This window comes from Myotis yumanensis, unplaced genomic scaffold (assembly GCF_028538775.1).
Source record: "Myotis yumanensis isolate MYYU_CA2020_CCGP unplaced genomic scaffold, mMyoYum1.0.hap1 SCAF_6, whole genome shotgun sequence".
NCBI classification, from domain to species: Eukaryota; Metazoa; Chordata; class Mammalia; order Chiroptera; family Vespertilionidae; genus Myotis; species Myotis yumanensis.
This window is the reverse complement of record NW_027223757.1, coordinates 72,826,814-72,844,817: the sequence shown is the minus strand read 5'-3', so window position 1 is coordinate 72,844,817 and position 18,004 is coordinate 72,826,814. Positions and strand designations below refer to the sequence as shown.

At 43.5% G+C, this 18,004-nt stretch overlaps 2 protein-coding genes across 14 annotated transcripts in view; one reads left to right on the top strand and one right to left on the bottom strand.

Moving 5' to 3' along the window:
* DST (dystonin) overlaps positions 1-12,242 on the bottom strand; it is a 432,285-nt gene extending 420,043 nt beyond the window's left edge. For all 10 annotated transcript variants that reach the window (XM_070418341.1, XM_070418345.1, XM_070418343.1 and 7 more), the window contains exons 1-2: positions 12,062-12,242; positions 11,479-11,513 (exon numbers count right to left, since the gene is read on the bottom strand). In XM_070418341.1, coding sequence (XP_070274442.1) covers positions 11,479-11,513; positions 12,062-12,242 — 216 coding nt within the window. The remainder of the gene's footprint in view (positions 1-11,478; positions 11,514-12,061) is intronic.
* Positions 12,243-12,894: 652 nt separating this feature from the next.
* BEND6 (BEN domain containing 6) overlaps positions 12,895-18,004 on the top strand; it is a 50,115-nt gene continuing 45,005 nt past the window's right edge. For 2 of the 4 annotated variants that reach the window (XM_070418336.1, XM_070418337.1), the window contains exon 1: positions 12,899-13,106. The gene's annotated coding sequence lies outside the window, so the exon portion shown is untranslated. Of the gene's footprint in view, positions 13,107-18,004 lie in introns of all 4 variants that reach the window. The other 2 variants (XM_070418338.1, XM_070418339.1) reach the window with 2 other exon arrangements.

Here is an 18,004-nt window from a genome sequence, read left to right as displayed (position 1 = left end):
CCTCATCTGGGCACCTCCAAACCCCAAACAAGGAAGAGGAATCTGCAGATCTCTCCATAGCTCCTGCTGGGGAGCCTCAGGCAGAGGCTAAATTAACACCTCCTTAGAGATCCTAGAGCCAGTGTGCCCAGTGGTCAGAGTGGGACCATCCAGATTACAACTCCTCAGATCCATAAGGGACACACTCAGGGGGCAGACTCAGTGAGCACCAAAGCCCCACTGAAGCAAGTCTTGCCCCAGAAGGGTATCTCCAGCACAGAAGTTCTCCCACCGTAGACACAGCTGATTCTCACAGCCAATTGGCCTGGAGGTCAATTCCTCCCAGTGATACCAACAATAATCAAGGCTTAACTACAACAAGACTGTGCACACAGCCCACAAAGGGGTGCACCAAGAGTACACACCTCAGGTAATTAGGGAAGCTGAGCCACTGGGCCCTATGGACATCTAGCACAGAAAGCCACTCTAACAACACAGGGAAGCAGCCAAAATGCGGAGACAAAGAAACAGGTCACAAATGACAGAAATGGAGGAAAGCAAACTACTGGATATAGAGTTCAAAACCACAGTTATAAGGTTTTTCAAGAATTTTCTAGAAACCGCCGATAAATTTAGTGACACCCTCGAAGACATGAAAAAGGACCAACTAGAAATTAAGCATACACTGACTGAAGTAAAGAATATTATACAGAGATCCAACAGCAGACTAGAGGATCGCAAGAATCAAGTCAAAGATTTGAAATACGAAGAAGCAGGGGATTAGACCAAGATGGCGGCATAGGTAAACACCGGAGACCGCTGCCGCAAACAACCACTTCAAAAATACAACTAAAAGACAGAACGGACATCACCCAGAACCACAGGAAGGCTGGCTGAGGAGAGACTCTTCAACTAGAAGGAAAGACAACAGCATTCCGAGGCTCAGAGGAGGCGCAGTGTGGAAACTTTAAAGGTGCTGAGGTGCGCGCACAAAGCGGGCTGGTGGCTGAGGGCGCGATTGTCGTTTTCAATCAGGAGGGAGTCTCAGACTCTGAGCTCCAGATCCCGGCGAGTCTCTAGGGACTCAGACTCAAACGGGAGAAGCGGGATTGTCTAGCATCAGTTGGAACGTGAGGGCAGCTTTCTCTCCAAGGTTTGCAGCGGTTGCCGGGGTTCTGAGAAGCAGAGCCTCTGGGAAGGGAACTGAGAGCAGCCATAACTGCTACCTCCGCCCGCCCTGTTGATCCCACCCCGCCCCGCCCAAGCCCTGTGCAGAGCCATTTGCCGGAGCGCCTCAGGCAAAGGCTAGATTAGCACCTCCCCAGAGGACAGAAGTTTTCCCACAGCCAGTCGGCCTGGTGGTCAAATCCCTCTAGTATTAACTACAACAATCAAGGCTTAACTAGAACAAGACTGCACACAAAGACCACAAGGGGGTGCACCAAGAAAGCATAAAAAATGCGGAGACAAAAAAAATGACAGAAATGGAGGATATAGAGCTAAAAAACGCAATTTTGAGGGCTTGCAATAAACTTGAGGAGAGCCTCACGAAAACTAATGAGACCCTCGATGCTATGATAAAGAAACTAGAAATTAAGCATACACGGACTGAAATAAAGAATATTATACCCAATAGCAGACCAGAGGAGCGCAAGAATGAAGCCAAAGATTTGAAATGCGAAGAAGCAAAAAACACCCAACTGGAAAAGCAAAATAAAAAAAGAATCCGAAAATATGAAGATAGTGTAAGGAGCCTCTGGGACAGCTTTAAGCGCACTAATATCAGAATTATAGGGGTGCCAGAAGATGAGAGACAGCAAGATATTGAAAACCTATTTGAAGAAATAATGGCAGAAAACTTCCCCCACCTGGTGAAAGAAATGGACTTACAGGTCCAAGAAGCGCAGAGAACCCCAAACAAAAGGAATCCAAAGAGGACCACACCAAGACACATCATCATTGAAATGCCAAGAGCAAAAGACAAAGAGAGAATCTTAAAAGCAGCAAGAGAAAGAGACTCAATTACCTACAAGGGAATACCCATACGACTGTCAGCTGATTTCTCAACAGAAACTTTGCAGGCCAGAAGGAAATGGCAAGAAATATTCAAAGTGATGAATACCAAGAACCTACAACCAAGATTACTTTATCCAGCAAAGCTATCATTCAGAATTGAAGATCAGATAAAGAGCTTCACAGATAAGGAAAAGCTAAAGTAGTTCATCACCACTAAACCAGTATTATACGAAATGCTGAAAGGTATCCTTATGAAGAGGAAGAAGAAAAAGGTAAAGATACAAATTGTGAACAACAAACATGCATCCATCAACAAGTGAATCTAAGAATCAAGTGAATAAATAATCTGATGTACAGAATGAACTGGTGATTATAATGAATCAGGGACATAGAAAGGGAATGGACTGACTATTCTTGGGGGGGGAAGGGGAATGGAAGATGCGGGATGAGACTGGACAAAAATCGTGCACCTATGGATGAGGACAGTGGGTGGGGAGTGAGGGCGGAGGGTGGGGCGGGAACTGGGAGGAGGGGAGTTATGGGGGGCGGGGAAGAGGAACAAATGTAATCTGAACAATAAAGATTTAATAAAAAAAAAAAGAAAGAAAGAAAAAAGAAGAAGCAAAAAACACCCAACGGGAAAAACAAAAAGAAAAAAGAATCCAAAAGTATGAAGATAGTGTAAGGAGCCTCTGGGACAACTTCAAGCGTACCAGCATCCGAATTATGGGGGTGCCAGAAGAAGAGAGAGAGCAAGATATTGAAAACCTATTTGAAGAAATAATGACAGAAAACTTCCCCTACCTGGTGAAAGAAATAGACTTGCAAGTCCAGGAAGCTCAGAGAACCCCAAACAAAAGGAATCCAAAGAAGACCACACCAAGATACCTCATAATTAAAATGCCAAGAGCAAAAGACAAAGAGAGAATCTTAAAAGCAGCAAGAGAAAGAGACTCAATTACCTACAAGGGAGTACGCATACGATTGTCAGCTGATTTCTCAACAGAAACTTGCAGGCCAGAAGGGAGTGGCAAGAAATATTCAAAGTGATGAATAGCAAGAACCTGCAACCAAGAGTACTTTACCCAGCAAAGCTACCATTCAGAATTGAAGGTCAGATAAAGAGCTTCACAGATAAGAAACAGCTAAAGGAGTTCATCACCACCAAACCAGTATTATATGAAATGCTGAAAGGTATCCTTTAAGAAGAGAAAGAAGAAGAAAAAGGTAAAGATAAAAATTATGAACAACAAATACATATCTATCAACAATGAATCTAAAAATCAAATGAATAAATAATCTGATGAACAGAATAAACTGGTGAATATAATAGAATCAGGGGCATAGAAAGGGAGTGGACTGACAATTCTCAGGGGGAAAGGGGTGTGGGGGTACGGGAAGAGTCTGGACAAAAATCGTATACCTATGGATGAGGACAGTGCAGGGCGCGGGGGGAGGTAAGGGCAGAGGGTGGGATGGGAACCAGGTGGAGGTGGAAGGGAGCTATGGGGGGAAAAAAAGGAACAACTGTAATAATCTGAACAATAAAGATTTAATTTAAAAGAACCTCAAATCCCAAAACTATAAAAACCTAAAAAAAAAAAAAAAAGACTGATATACTTGATTTAGAAATTTAGAAATCACAGAGGAGCCTAAGTGACTTTATTTATTTTTTAAACGTAAGCTTTCTGAAAGACAGGGTTTTGTTTGTGTGTGTTTATTTTTTTCTTTTAGAGAGGGAGAGGGAGAGATAGAAACATCAATGATAAGAGAGAATCATTGATCGGCTGCCTCCTGCACACCCACACTGGGGATCGAGCCCACAACCCAAGTACATTGACCGGGAATCGAACCATGACCTCCTGGTTCATAGGTCGATGCTCAACCACTGAGTCACGCTGGCGGGGCTTGAGTGACTTTAAATAGCAGTAGCAGCAGAGGCTCGGTTATAAAGGTGAGGAGTGAATGAGAGGTGAGGAATAGGAGGTGACAAATAAAAGCCTTTTTCAGGAAACTTCTCTTGCCAAGAGAAGAGCTGATGGTATAGAGAGGTTTGTATTGTGGTTTTCAAAAGGAAGCATGTATGACATTTATATATGAGGGAAAGGAGCCCACAGAGAGGGCAGATAAAGGAGGAAGGAAGGACTAATGGAACATCATCCCCCAAGAGATGAAAAAAAATTTCACAACATAAGCATAAACTACTAGCACAGAGGACAAACGAATTTTCCATTGGACTGGGAGGGAAGTTTAAGATGCCATTTAGTTTTTAGGGGCAAGAAATGTATGGCGCTGTTACCTGATGGCACTGATGTTCACTGTGAGTTAAGAGACAAAGGTCACTGGCTGAGGGTGGAGAAGTAGGCTAGAGGGTCTGAGGAGGGTGTAAACACTTAGACTAATTCTTGTGCAACAGGAATTTTCAAGGAAGAAGTTTAAATATAGACACATTTCAAATACTTTATAAAAATGTAAAGTATTTCAAAGCTGATAGAAACGGCCTTGTACATAATGAAATACCTGAAAAATTATTATACTTTGCGTGAAGATTTGTAATGAACACTGAACATATGAGCAGGTTGTCACAAATCCCTGGACATATGCTGTTTTCAGTCAAAATAAAACCCAGTGATGCTTGTGTGCTGGACCTGAAAAACATGGTATCCTGCCAAAGTGCAGCCTCGGGTGACCAGAAAGACCCACAGTGAGTCATGTTCCCAGGCCCTCCACACTACAGCAGAGGCCACGACTCTGCAGTTTCCCTCAGAGCGGAAAAAAGAGTGATCAGGCTGTCTTGCCACAGTGCTAGAAAAGAAATAGGCAAATTTTGCTTCTCTTGGAAGAGCTCATCTGATGACAGGAAAGTGATATGACTTTGGGTGGTGGCAGACAGTGCAACATACAGATCTTGTAATGTGGAAATCCATACCTGAGACCTATATGATCCAATTAACCAATGTCACCCCAATAAACTTAATTTTTAAAAAGGGGCTCATAGCAGGTACCCTCAAATCAAATGTTATGTCAAAGGCTTTTGTCAACTGTCAAGTGGTACACAAAAATTATTTTTATTGTAGTTGGAACCTACTTATGCAATATCAAGAACCCTTCATTCTAATCATATTGGTGTATTCTGAGCTCTGAAAACAGGCATGCCTTCCTAAATCTGTGTGTATTTTCATGCCATTCTGCGGGCCTGGGGGTGTTGCTCTCATTCTCTCTTTGTCTAGCTAGATACTACCCAAACCCATGCTTCAGCATAAACATCACCTCCTCTCGGAAGCCTTCTCTGATCGCATCGACTAGAAGCAATTATTTCATCAGAACTATTCCAACCATTCCTATTGCACATGTAATTTGTTGCTTTGTACTTAAGCTAGTTATATTTTTATCTTTGCCTGCCTTATGCTCCTAGAAGGCAGAAATCATGTTTTACATACGCTTTTTTAGCATGGTGTTTTTGCACATATCAGAAACATGGCCTGAAACTTCTGGAAGGCGCTTCAGAGATCATCTTCATGTTACCAGTAAGGACACCAAACAGAAGTCTTGGAGACACTAAGAGACTTGACCAAAATCACAGTTAGTTAACAGCAGGGCTGGAACCCAAAATCAGGATTTTTGGACTCGATTCCTGTATTCCTTTCATTAAGCCAATACCTGTCTTTGTCAGCCTGGTTATATTTTGTAATCCAAATCTCAAAAGGAGTCATTGTTGAACCTTATCGTTAGACAAAGAGTCAAACTTCTCTGGAAAAGCTTTTATTTCAACATTCATCTAACGCATTTAATTCGTTTGGATGCATGAAAATAAGTGTTTTTCCCCCTTCCTTCTTTTATTTATTCCTTCCAGCATTCTGTTTTGTCACCATGTAGCTAAAGGGCAAATTATATGGTAGTGGTGACCCTGGTGTAATAAACCTGTGAATAGGGTGGATGTTATACAAATATATTGGCTGTACTTATACACCTCGGCCTCTAATGTTCTCGTCACATTTGTGACTCATAGTTGGAAAGAGCACAGCAGTTCAGTTACCGTAACAGAAGAAACCAGTAACTATAAAATTTCAACACTGATATTGGGAGTGACCTAGAACTAATCATCAAGGGCATGGTCTATACCTCAGACCCTTTGTTAGCCCTGTATCTAACATCGAACCTCGTATGTAATTTTTTAAAAAAGTGTTTATTGTGAAAATAATTGAGTGACGCTAAATGAACACTATATGTGTAGAGTTCAAATTACAACTAATTTAATTAGCACAAATTAATTTAGACCTGAAATTTAACTATAGGAAAAGAATTTGTAAAGATAACCTAATTGTAAAAGATAACTAAATGACAAACTCTCATTTTTTTCTAATCCATTAAATTAAGTAATTTGTAATGAAAGTATAAATGTAATGAGAAGCTGTGAAATGTGGTTATTTCACTGAGCATTCTACCACGGTGTGGTACAGGGACACTGGGAATATAATGAGGCCAATAGGGTTTGTGTGGACCATCCTTTTAAGAGAATGTGAATAAACACTGAAAATCCTAAAGCAGTTGCCTATTCAGCTTTGTAAGAAATGTCCATTAAAAATGCACTCAACTTAGCTTCTCTCTTTCATTAAGAATTTCAGCCCTAGCTGGTTTGGTTCAGTGGATGGAGCATCAGCCTGCGGACTGAAGGGTCCTAAGTTTGATTCTGGTCAAGGGCACATGCCCGGGTTGTGGGCTCAATCCCCAGTAGGGGGCATGCCGGAGGCAGCCAACCAATGATTCTCTCTCATCATTGATGTTTCTCTCTCTTTCTCCCTCTCCCTTCCTCTCTAAAATAAAATTAAAAAAAAATTTTTTTTAAAGAATTTCAGGCATATTATCAGTCTCTTAGCTGTGAGTGGCAGTTAAACACCACGGGCAGACCAAACGTAGCCAGGGAATTCTTGTCTTACTCAGTCCTTATCTTGCTATGTGACTCTACAGGAATTGCTTAACTTGAGTTAACTCTTTGGGTTCCTTTACCTGAAATGGGAAGTGAAGACTTTTACTCAAATCCTGATAGACATAAAACACACTCTTCTCCCTACTTCTATGAAACAAGGCTTCCCTTATTCTACTGAGCTGATGAATAGGGATCGTTTACCACTGCTCACTCTGGGTATTCTCAAAGGGCCTTATCATTGTCTTCAGTCTACTGAAGTACTCCCAAGACTCTTTCTCGTAACCTAATGGTACCTCAATTACCCCTATCACTTTCTGAAATTTCCTTAGAATCAGGATAGTCACTGCCTGATTTTCGCCACAGGAATCTAGAGTAACAGTTAACCATTGTATAACGTCACAGCACAAAACATTATAAATCCTCAGGAAAAGGGCGCTTCTTAGATACGAACGTTTGGTTTCTAGACTGAGTCCTACATCAATATGAATTCACTTCTCCTCATTAGCAATTTAGGACTTAATTAAATCACTGTACAACTTCTTTCCCTGCATACACAAAACCCATATTTCTATTGATCTAATTGGCTTTTTTATCTGTCAATGAATTAGGGTTATACTTGCTGGATGGATTAATAATTTCACATTCTCATATGTTAATTATTAAAATTTAGAGGATTATTAAAAAGCGAGTAAAGACAAGTTTGCAAGTAAGTGAAAATAAAAAGGGTTGGTGGTGGTTATGGTTCCAAAACATCTTATCAGCATCTATATTATTTATTTCTAGCTTCCAGAAGAAGAACCTGAGTTGGAGAAACGTGTTTATTCAATGTAGTGAAGAGTTCATCTACACTGTAGCACCTGTCAGAATTTCCTTCCTTTTTAAGGCTGAATAATATTCCATTACATGGATATGCCATGTTTTGTTTACCATTTATCCATTGATGGACACTTGGGTTGTTTCCACCTCTTGGCAATTCAGAATAACGCTGCTATCAACATGGGTGTGCAAATATCTCTTTGAGACTGTACTTAGTTTAGGAGCTGTTTGCATACAGCTCTTTCTCTTACAGAATTCAAAGCAGTTATTTTCAAATCAGTCTCCTTGAGTTCTGAGTGAGCACAGTGAATATGATGGAGACCCTACCCAGCCCTGGCTGATGCTGGATATCTTACCTAACCTGCCCATGGGGGGTTTCTAGGATTACCCCCACTTAATTGATGAGGGAACTGAGGCATAGAGAGAAACTCATCCCAGATCACACATTAAGGAACCCACTGGAGCTCCTCAGATGAGAGAGATGTGGCTTTCTTCCCTGCTGCAGAACTTCCCCAAAGCAAACCAGTGCCATGGTTTTCCTCCCTGGAGAAGTATTTATCTGGGAAGGAACATCCTGAAATTTCCCGCCCAATGGGACTCCTTGCTGGGCATGTGGGTAGCAGAAGCAATATCCTCTGCCAAGTAAAGCAGTAAAGTGCTAATCGAACTTCTTCCATGTGTTCAAGGGCTTTCCCAAAGCTTTTTTCCATTTCAAAATGAGTCAGCAGATCCTAAACTCATTTTCCTCACTTGAACACTACGGAAATGTTGAACGAGAATGATCTACTTACTGAGATTGGAATAAGGAACAAAAAGACACTGAATTCTTACTTCAATATGATTATGACTTGTCAGAAAATGAAAAGTTTCTTTGATCGTTAATTATTTTGCAGCAACTACTGCTAAAAGGCAATAAGAATATCCATTCTAATTTTTTAATACCCAAAAACTTCAGAGGTATTTCTCAAGGAGAAAATTCCACAGGAAATGGCATTCTAATAGAAAGGGAAAAGGAAAAAAAAATTCCCTACGTTACCTTTTAGGGAAAATGTTTTATTTGTGGTAAACATAAAACAGTGATGAAATATGACATTCTCATGCAACACAGTCTCAGGATTTTCACTTATAAAAAAACATTCTTAGAGTAGTTTATCGGTGGAACTTGGTACAAAAAGGAACACGGGTAGCCCATCAACAAATCAAGCTAATTTTGCATTTGATTTTCTGAGGAGAAAAAAATTAACCAAATCTACTTCATTATAATTAGTGAATCACATTTTTAATACAAACTCTAATTTTTTAAAAGCCTAGAAAGATCAAATAAGAGTTTCAGCAAATGTTGGATTCTGAGCAATGTCCTGAGAATGTGCATTTTTATTTTCTGCCCAACTCTGAGTTCTATTTGTCCAGTTATGGGAACTGCCACCCCTGAAGAATTTTTCATTCATTCAATAAATATTTCTTAAGAACCCACTCTACCAGGCAGTGGGGATACACCCCTACACAAGAGAGATATGGTCCATGCCCTCAAGGAGCTCACAGTTAGCAGATGAGACAAATATGAAGTCCCCACAGGATGTCAGACTGTACCAGTATTCTTGTGAAACAAGTTAAGGCATTAAACAACTGGTCCCAGCATTCCTAAGAAAATGCAAGATTGGGACAAATATTTAGTTAACTGCAAGATAACTAACCAAGATACAGTTCAATTTCATTTTTTTCTATTTGTGCTTTAGCTGAAATACCTGATGGCAAATACAATTACCCACATCAGGCCTAGCTGGTTTGGCTCAGTGGACTGAAGGGTCCCAGGTTAGATTCCAGTCAAGGGCACATGCCCGGGTTGCAGGCTCGATCCCCAGTAGGGGGCATGCAGGAGGCAGCTGATCAATACTTTTCTCTCATCATTGATGTTTCTCTCTCTCCCTCTCCCTTCCTCTCTAAAATCAATAAAAATATATTTAAAATAAATAGGAGTCTTAAAAAAAAAACCATAACAGGATTATTATTCTTGTTCTATCACTTACTTGAATGGAACTGTATATATCTTTTTAAAATCAAAATCCTAAATTTTGATGTTTGCACCCTGACCATTATTTTTGTCATATCTATCTGGGTTATTCTATTAAATTAATTAGATATTCAACAGTGTTGCTTCATGATAGACACCGTTTGTGTTGTTTCCCATAAACTTGAATTAATTAATTAAGACTTTAAAACTTGCAGATTTTTATTTTTACACATTTTTAATTCAGTTTTACAAAATATAATAATACCTAACCAGTATTGAATGCCTACTATGAGCTAAGTGGGGTTTTTTTCTTTAAAAAAAATACTTCAAAAAATGTTTTTTTGATTTTTAGAGAGAGGAAAGGAGAGGAATAGAGAGAAGGAAACATCAATGAGAGACATCGATTGGCTGTCTCCTGTCTGCCCCCTACTGGGGATTGAGCCTGAAACCCAGGCTTGTGCCCAGACCAGGAATCAAATCAGGAACCTCTTGGCTCATGGGTCTATGCTCAACCACTGAGTCACACCAGCAGGGCTAAGTGGGGTTTCTCACATAATTACTTGTAAACCCGAAATCTTCTCCCTACAACCCTGTCAGTACTATTAAGCCTATTTTACAGTTGGGGAAACTGAGGTGCTGAGAAACTAAGAGAGTTTCCCAGCACCACACTGCTAGTTAGTGTAAAGCCAGGAATGCGCTGCCTGATTATCTGATTGGTTAATTTAGTCTCTTAAGTATCCTAAATTGAGCACAGTGTTCTCACCCTCCAGGGCTACATGCAGTAGAATTGCTCTTTGGGCATTAGAATGCTGTTATAATAATGCAGTTAAAGCTTTCAAACAACCAGAGTCCAATAAAACACCTAGGGTGCAATAAAACATCTGATTAACTAGTGAAATGAGATGTGAAATAACTTCTCAGGGAAATGACAAGTAAATGGAGGGTGTGTGACTATGAAGTTTGCTAAGATGAATAAACCAGAACAAGCGGTGAGACCAGGAACCTCCAAGCCTGGCTGTGTGAAACGCTCCAAAAAAAAGGGGAAAATCTCTCACACTAAGTGGGGTTGGCCTGGAAACTCATAAAGAAATGCTGGGTGGAGGGAGCTGATGCTTTTGTTTTGTTTTGTTTCCTTCCATCTTCAGTGGAGCTGGTGCTGCAGGAGTCCCACCCACTCTCTGCACCTTCCCACCTGCTCACGGAGGGACAGTCCACATTTTGAGAGTAGAGGCTAGCATACAGGACCTGATAAAGCCCGATCACAACCACCATCACTTTGCAAAAACCATCAGATAGCCCTAAGAAAGCATGGAGAGCTTTACCAGTGAATAGCAATGTAAACCCGAAAGTCTAAAATGAAATGCATAGGGACCAAATTGCTCTGCACCAACTTCCTAAAAGCTCTTCTCTGCTGTTGGGATATCCGAGCCAACAACCCCAGCTGACAGCTTCCACAGGCAAATTACAGATTGTAAGGGACGCTGAGAGCCACCCTGAGGCTAAGTTTTGTAAGGTCTGCAGTGCTTTTAGAAGCTGTCTTTCCCCCTCGTGTCCAGCGGCTCCACTACACACAAAATTTGCTAAAACTCTTCGCTGGGCACTAGTTCGGTTGGGGACAGCATGCCCGCCATGCAATGCCCTACCGGTTTCTTAACACGCATATGATTAATATTGGTACTCTGGAAAGAGAACTTCTTCTGACCTTGAGCGTGCGCGCTAAATAAATTACCTCAGAACGAAAGTGGTGAGATCTCATAACAGCATCTGGGGAGAAAAGAGAAAAATGAGACTTCATTGAACTCCCTGTTCTTCACCTGCCGAATAACTGATGACTTACCTGGGGGGTTGGGAGGGTGGGGCGAGGGGTCGGGAAGGCACATTCCCGACGCCTCGAATTCAGTGGGGGCATCCTGTAGGGCGGGGAGGTTACTAGGCCACCAGTCTCTAGCTGATTTCAACATGAGAAGTTTCAGGGAAAGTTCTGGGGGAGTTGGGGAGCCCGAAACTCTCCATGAAGAAAGCGATGGATGGGTGAAGGGAGGCTGCCGCAGCACCAGACTTCGCTCCGGATACCCTCAGGGGCTTTAGCAAACTGACACTAAGAATCTGCGTCCATGCCTCTCCTCCCAGCACTCGGCATCGCTGTGTTTTGCCCAGCCCAGGAGATTGGAGGAAGGGGGTGAGGGCACGTTAAATCCATAGGCGTCCTCAGCCTGGGGAGTGGGCAATGCTGGAGCGAAGGGCAGTGGCGCAAAAGCGAGCGAGCCTCGCGTCACTCTCCAAATGGGCTGAAGAAACGCGGCGTGTCTTACCTCTGCTCCTGGAACGACCCGAAAAGACCGATTTCATCGGATGCCTCCCTTTCTGGAGCTTGCGGTGCCAGCAGCAGAAGAAGACGATGGTGGCTATGGTGCCTAGCAGAAGCAACAAGAGGAAGAGGGCGCATTGGATGCTGTAGGGTCTCAGCAAGACCAGGAAAGCCGCGGCGATCATGGTGCGGGCGAGGCGGGGGCCGCTGGGCGGCGGGGCTGGAGGGCGGCGGCACAGGCACCCGCTCTGGGCGCACGCCGAAGCGGCGGGCACGGGCGAGCGCGGATCAGCGCGTCATGCCCGGCGCACGCGGCCCCGCGCCCGGCCCAATGGCTGCGCACCCCGCGCTAAGCGACGGATCCAGGGCTGCGGGGAGCGCTGGCCATGACTCAGCAGACGGCGACCAGGCTGGGACTTGGCGGCGGAGAGCCTCTCTCCTCCCGCCCCAGGCGCCTCCGCCCCTGTCCATGCGCAGCCCCCAGGCTCAGCCCCGCCGGGGACGCGGCGGGCGGGGAGGAGCAGCGCTGCCGCCGTGGCCACCTGGGCCCTGTGCATCGTCTGACGGCCGCCGCCAGCCTCGGCATCCCCAAGACGGGCGCACGTGGGTCGGGGCGGGGACGCTGCGCCGGGCTGCAGCCGCGGCGGCCCGCGGGGGGCGGGAATGGGGCGCCGTGGCGGGGGCTCGCCTGATGACATCACAGCCGGGCTGCGGCAGCGCGGGCGCGCGGACATGGCTGCAGCGGCGGCGGCGGCGGCGGCCGCGGGCTGCGCTCGGGCCTGAGCGCCCAGCGCCCTCCTGTGGGGCCGCCCGCCGGTCCGCGCCGTCCGAGAGTGCACCAGCTAGGGGCCTCGAAGCTCCCGGTCGCTTGGGGCCTCCGCCTGTCCAGCCTCCCTTGGCCTAATTGCAGGGAGCCTGGCGTCAGGGGGCGCCAAGGAGCCAGGGGGAAAACCGTAAGGCGCGGAGGGAGCCTCCAGGCGGTGCTGCCCCCTACCCTCCCGTCTCCCCGCTCCCCGCCCCGATGTTGGGGCTTTCGAAGATGCTGCCGGGTGAGCTATTGCTTGCGGGAGGGAGGGTTCCTCGCACGCTCAAACGTGAACACCGGGAAGGGCCTTCCCTGGGAATTGGGGCCCTCCAAGAACGGGAGGCCCACCTGTCTCCAACCCCTTCTACCTGGGAGCGCTCCCCAGTTGAACGCTCCGATCCGCAGACGCGAACTGTTCCACCACCCAAACTTGGTGCAATTTCCGCAACCGAGAAATGGGCACTTTAGAGCCTCTTGGTATCCTTGCCTTTACCGTAAAATCTGGCTCATTTAATGCATTTGCAAGGGAGGAGCAATTTCAGATTTAGGGAACTGGCAGATGAAAGAAGTTGGGATTGGCTGGTAAATATTTGGAAGAGAAATTTTTTAGGGAATGTGAAGAAATAATGATCTGTCACACAAAATGCACACATTACCTCTTCTCTCTTGCCCCTCCCATTTCTTCATAACCAACAAAAAGTATATTGTAGTTGGTGGCTGGGAGAGATTTTTCGGTGGGCGCTGATGCAGTGCCAACGCGGAAGGTATGGCGGGTGTGCTGCACTGCGCCTTCCCGTGCACGGCCACCGCCACCCGGCCAGAAAGCCTCCGCTGCTGCCGCAGTCTGCGGCATCTCGCTGCCCTGGCCCGCCGGCAGGCCGGGTGCGGTACCCCGCGCGCCTTTTGCTGCTCCCAAGGCAGTGCTGTGTGAAGCTGGGTTTTGTTTGTTTTATTTACTTGCATAAGGAAACAGTGATTATAATGGCAAGGTAACACATTACTGCATTTGTGGTGTTTCTAATAATTGCTAAGGTGGACTCTTCGGAATATTTAAGAAACTGAAGGAATTGTGTCATAAAAAAAAAGTCATTTGTAAAATTCTGAAAAGCCAAGCATCTATGACAATGCTTAGGTTTTGTTATTTGCTTGAAGGATCTCATTATCGCTGTTGTTTCCTAATGATACAAAATCAATTGTACATCTCTGCATAAAAGCTTAACCATTGATGTTCTTTTCCATTTTAACATATTACCATGTGTAAGCATTAAAGGGAACTCAAAAGGGCATTGCCTAATGCATGTCTTAAATGCCAGATTCATAAACGTGGGAAACAATGGATGAAGATTTTTACTTACAACTTGTTTCCAAAAACAAAATGAACATTCAAGTTGTTGATATACTGCATCTCAGTTGGGGGTTGCAGGACCTCGCTTGCAGAGGCTGTGTGAGGTGGGAATGTTGAATGTCAGAGTGTAGGCTGCACAAGTCCGGAGAGGCTTCCTAGGCACCTGGGACACCGGCTGACAGGTAGCACTGCATCATGTGCACTTTTCTGAAAGGTTTCTTGATACTGCAGCCCACTGCAGTGAGAGACTGCATTCCTGTCCATTGTGTAGGGGTTACTGAAGAGAATCCCGAGAGCCTGAAATGTGTGGCACATCAGGAAAGGAAGAATTCTTTACTGTATGGACTCACAGTGGCCTAGTGGGGTAATTTAAAACAACAAAGCTGAATTAACTTTCTGCAAACATTGGGAGACACAGCTGAGAATTTAGGAAGGTCATCTTTACTTTATACTTCTCAGTAACTAAAATCCGTGAGTCATCTGAAATGGCCTAAATATCTTTGAAACATGTCTAAGACCACAGACACAGCACACTAACCAGTTTGCCCGAGACTCTGCACTTTTACAACAAAAAGCAACTAAATAGCAATTATGGTTTTCTGAGCTATTACTTTAGCACAATTGTTATCATCCTGAGTCTCGCTGCAGCCATTTATAAGTTTCACATGCACACAAGAACATCATTTATCTCTTTTGGCAGGCAAATGCTTAACTGCCGTGCGGTAAGATTATAGATATTTCTTTTTAGATGCATTCATTTCTGTTCTTTCCATTTGTTAGCTCAAGGATACTAATAATAAGCAAACCAAATCATTAAAATAATTTAGTATTCAGGTTCTATTGTTATTTTCTGATTTGTTTGTTGCTAATTTATCACTTCCTTCTCCAAATAATGTCATGTTATTAATTGCTTCTTTCTGTGTGTTTCTGTGATGCCTGGTGCATTGTGGAATTCAATAAATATTGAATCAACTAATCAATCCTTTTTGGAAGTTAATTTAGTAAAAGTCATACCTTTTTTTTCTGCCAGGTTTTCATTTTAAAAGAATAATTGACATTTTATTGAAGTCATAAAAATTTAATGTTTTGGGATAGAGATGGAGGAGGAAGGCTTTTGACCAAATCTTTCATCCCAAGAAATGAAAAATCAAAATGGAAAAGTATATATAATTTTTTTGACTTTTTTTGATATTGAGTTAGCACTATCACCCAAGAGAAGACGGTGAGTTGGGGAAAATAACAGAGAGTTTCACACCAGGTGTGTAGAAGATGATCTATTGAGAACACACACAAGGAACCAAAAGGAAATTAAAATATTAGCTTTATTGAGGGTAAAGTCAGACTGAAGAACATGGCTTAGACCCAAGGCCAAAATGGAGCATCTTACTCCTTTTCCCCTGACTCAGCATGCCCCACCCCCTCAGTCATAGCTGAAGAACTATAGTTGACCCTTTAATAACACAGGTTTGAACTGTGAGGGTCCACTTATACCTGAAATTTAAAAAAATAAATACTGAAAATGTATTTTATCTTACGATTTTCTTAATAACATTTTCATCTCTTTAGCTTACTTTACTGTAAGAATGCAGTATATAATACATATAACATACAAAATATGAGTTAATAAACTGTTTATGTTATTGGTAAGGCTTCCAGTCAACAGTAGGCTATTTGCAATTAAGTTTGGGGGGATTTGAAAGTTATACGCAGATTTTCAATTGTCAGCTCCCTTAACCCCCACGTTGTTCAGGTGTCAAATGTATAGTGCTTCCTGGCACTAGAGCAGGAACCACCCTACTTGTACTCCTTACCTGAAGACCAGAGGCTGAGAGGAGCCTGACACTCCAATCCACAAGGCATTCTGCATGAGTGAGCAAGAGATAGGACCATTAGTAGCTAGCAGGCCTTCCCCAATTTTTCTCATCAAAGAGTCATTCCACCTCCCAAAGGTAAGAGTAAGGGGCTTTAATAAGATGGCAGATGTATCTGCAGGACTTCCCTAGAAGTAGGAAATTGTGGCACAAACACCAAACTTATGCATCAGGAAGAAGAAAAGTTTCCACCCTAAGCTGTGTAATGACCAACTGAGAAAAAGGAGGGGTGGTGGTAAATATGACAAGTTTTGAGCTAGGGTGGAGGAAGAGTTTTGAAGGGGGAGATGACAAACTTTGTTTTAGACCCATTGAGGTGGAGGGTGTCAGAAGAAGATCCATGTGAAATTATGCAGTAAGCTCATGTGGGTAGAGAGGTCAGAACCAGAGACAGACGAGTCATCAACAGAAATTATAGTGAAGTCATGGAAATGGATGAAATGACTAAGGAAGAGAAACTAGAAAGAATTGGAATCAGAACTTTGGAGACTGCTGCTTCCATTTGTGGACTGGAGAAAGAGAGCAGAAGGCAAGACCATGGAGGCCAAGTGGAGTGGGGGTTCCAATTTAGTGGCTAACTGGAACAGTTGCGCAAGTGGGAGGTTAAGGAGGATGAGGACTGCAGGCTGGTGACTAGGAGACCTCCAAAAATCTTCCAGAGAACTGACTCATTATAGTGGGAGAGGCTAAAACCAGACTAATGGGTAGAAGAGGGGGAGGTAGGTGAACAAAGGAGAGCTGCTGTCCACAATCTTTGGAGAAATTTAACTCTAAAAGGGCTGAGTAGAAATGCAATTAAAGCCTGGATAAAGGCTAATAAAGATCCCTTTGTCAGACAGGAGTTCCTGAACAAGCTTCTAGGGGCGTGGACACAGCAGTAGGAGAGAAACTGAGAGGTGGAGAGAAATTGAGAGGAAAAGAGAGAGGAGAAGAGGGCATTCCCCTGGGCATTTGTGGGTTACCTATTTGTTTTAACAAACCTCGAGTCCCCCAGACTGGTTCTTTCTGCTCCCAGGCTACTTTGGACTCTACAGAACTAAAATTGACTCTGACTAGTTATGATGGATCCCTGCCCATGGCCTCCTCCCCATCTGCCCTGGCTACTGATAGACACAGGGGTGGGGAACATCCGGCCTGAGGTTGTTATAAGACCCATGAAATCATTTGGTCTGGCCCTGCCGAGGCATTAGGGGTGAGTTAATTAAATGTTTGACCAAATAGAACAGGCTAATTTTTCAGTTGATAATTTTGTATGGCACTCGAATGATGTTATAAACATCCAAATGGCCCTTGGCAGAAAAAAGGTTCCCCACCCCTGGCACTAGAAGAATGATTTTGAAGATAAGGAATACCTTGGAATATAATCCAGATTGTCTGTAAGCTTTGATTACAAACCTATATGGAAGTGAGTAAATTACCCAAATGGTAATCACACAAGGGCATTACATTGAAATGTCACCTCCTCAAAAACAGAAAGTTTATGTACAAATGACTCTAGCAATAAATTATTATAAATAAATCATACTGATTTGGAGCTGGTAATCTACTTATTCCTAGGTGAAGTTTTTTACTCTCAGAATTAAGTGATATGAAAGAAATTAAGAAGAATCTGAAGAAATGTGTTATATGGCCTGTTTATTTCCAAATGGTTTTTTCATGACATACATGTTATTATATTGAAAGGAAAAGAAACTACGTTATTTGGAAGAACCCACATTATCTAATGTACCCTTGGAGGTGATTTTTTTCAACCACCAGAATCAGGAAAGGCATCATGTGGATGGATCACTTTTCTTTTTAAAATTTGAATTTTTGCCGAAACCGGTTTGGCTCAGTGGATAGAGCATCGGCCTGCGGACTGAAAGGTCCCGGGTTCAATTCCGGTCAGGGGCATGTACCTGGGTTGCGGGCACGTCCCCAGTAGGA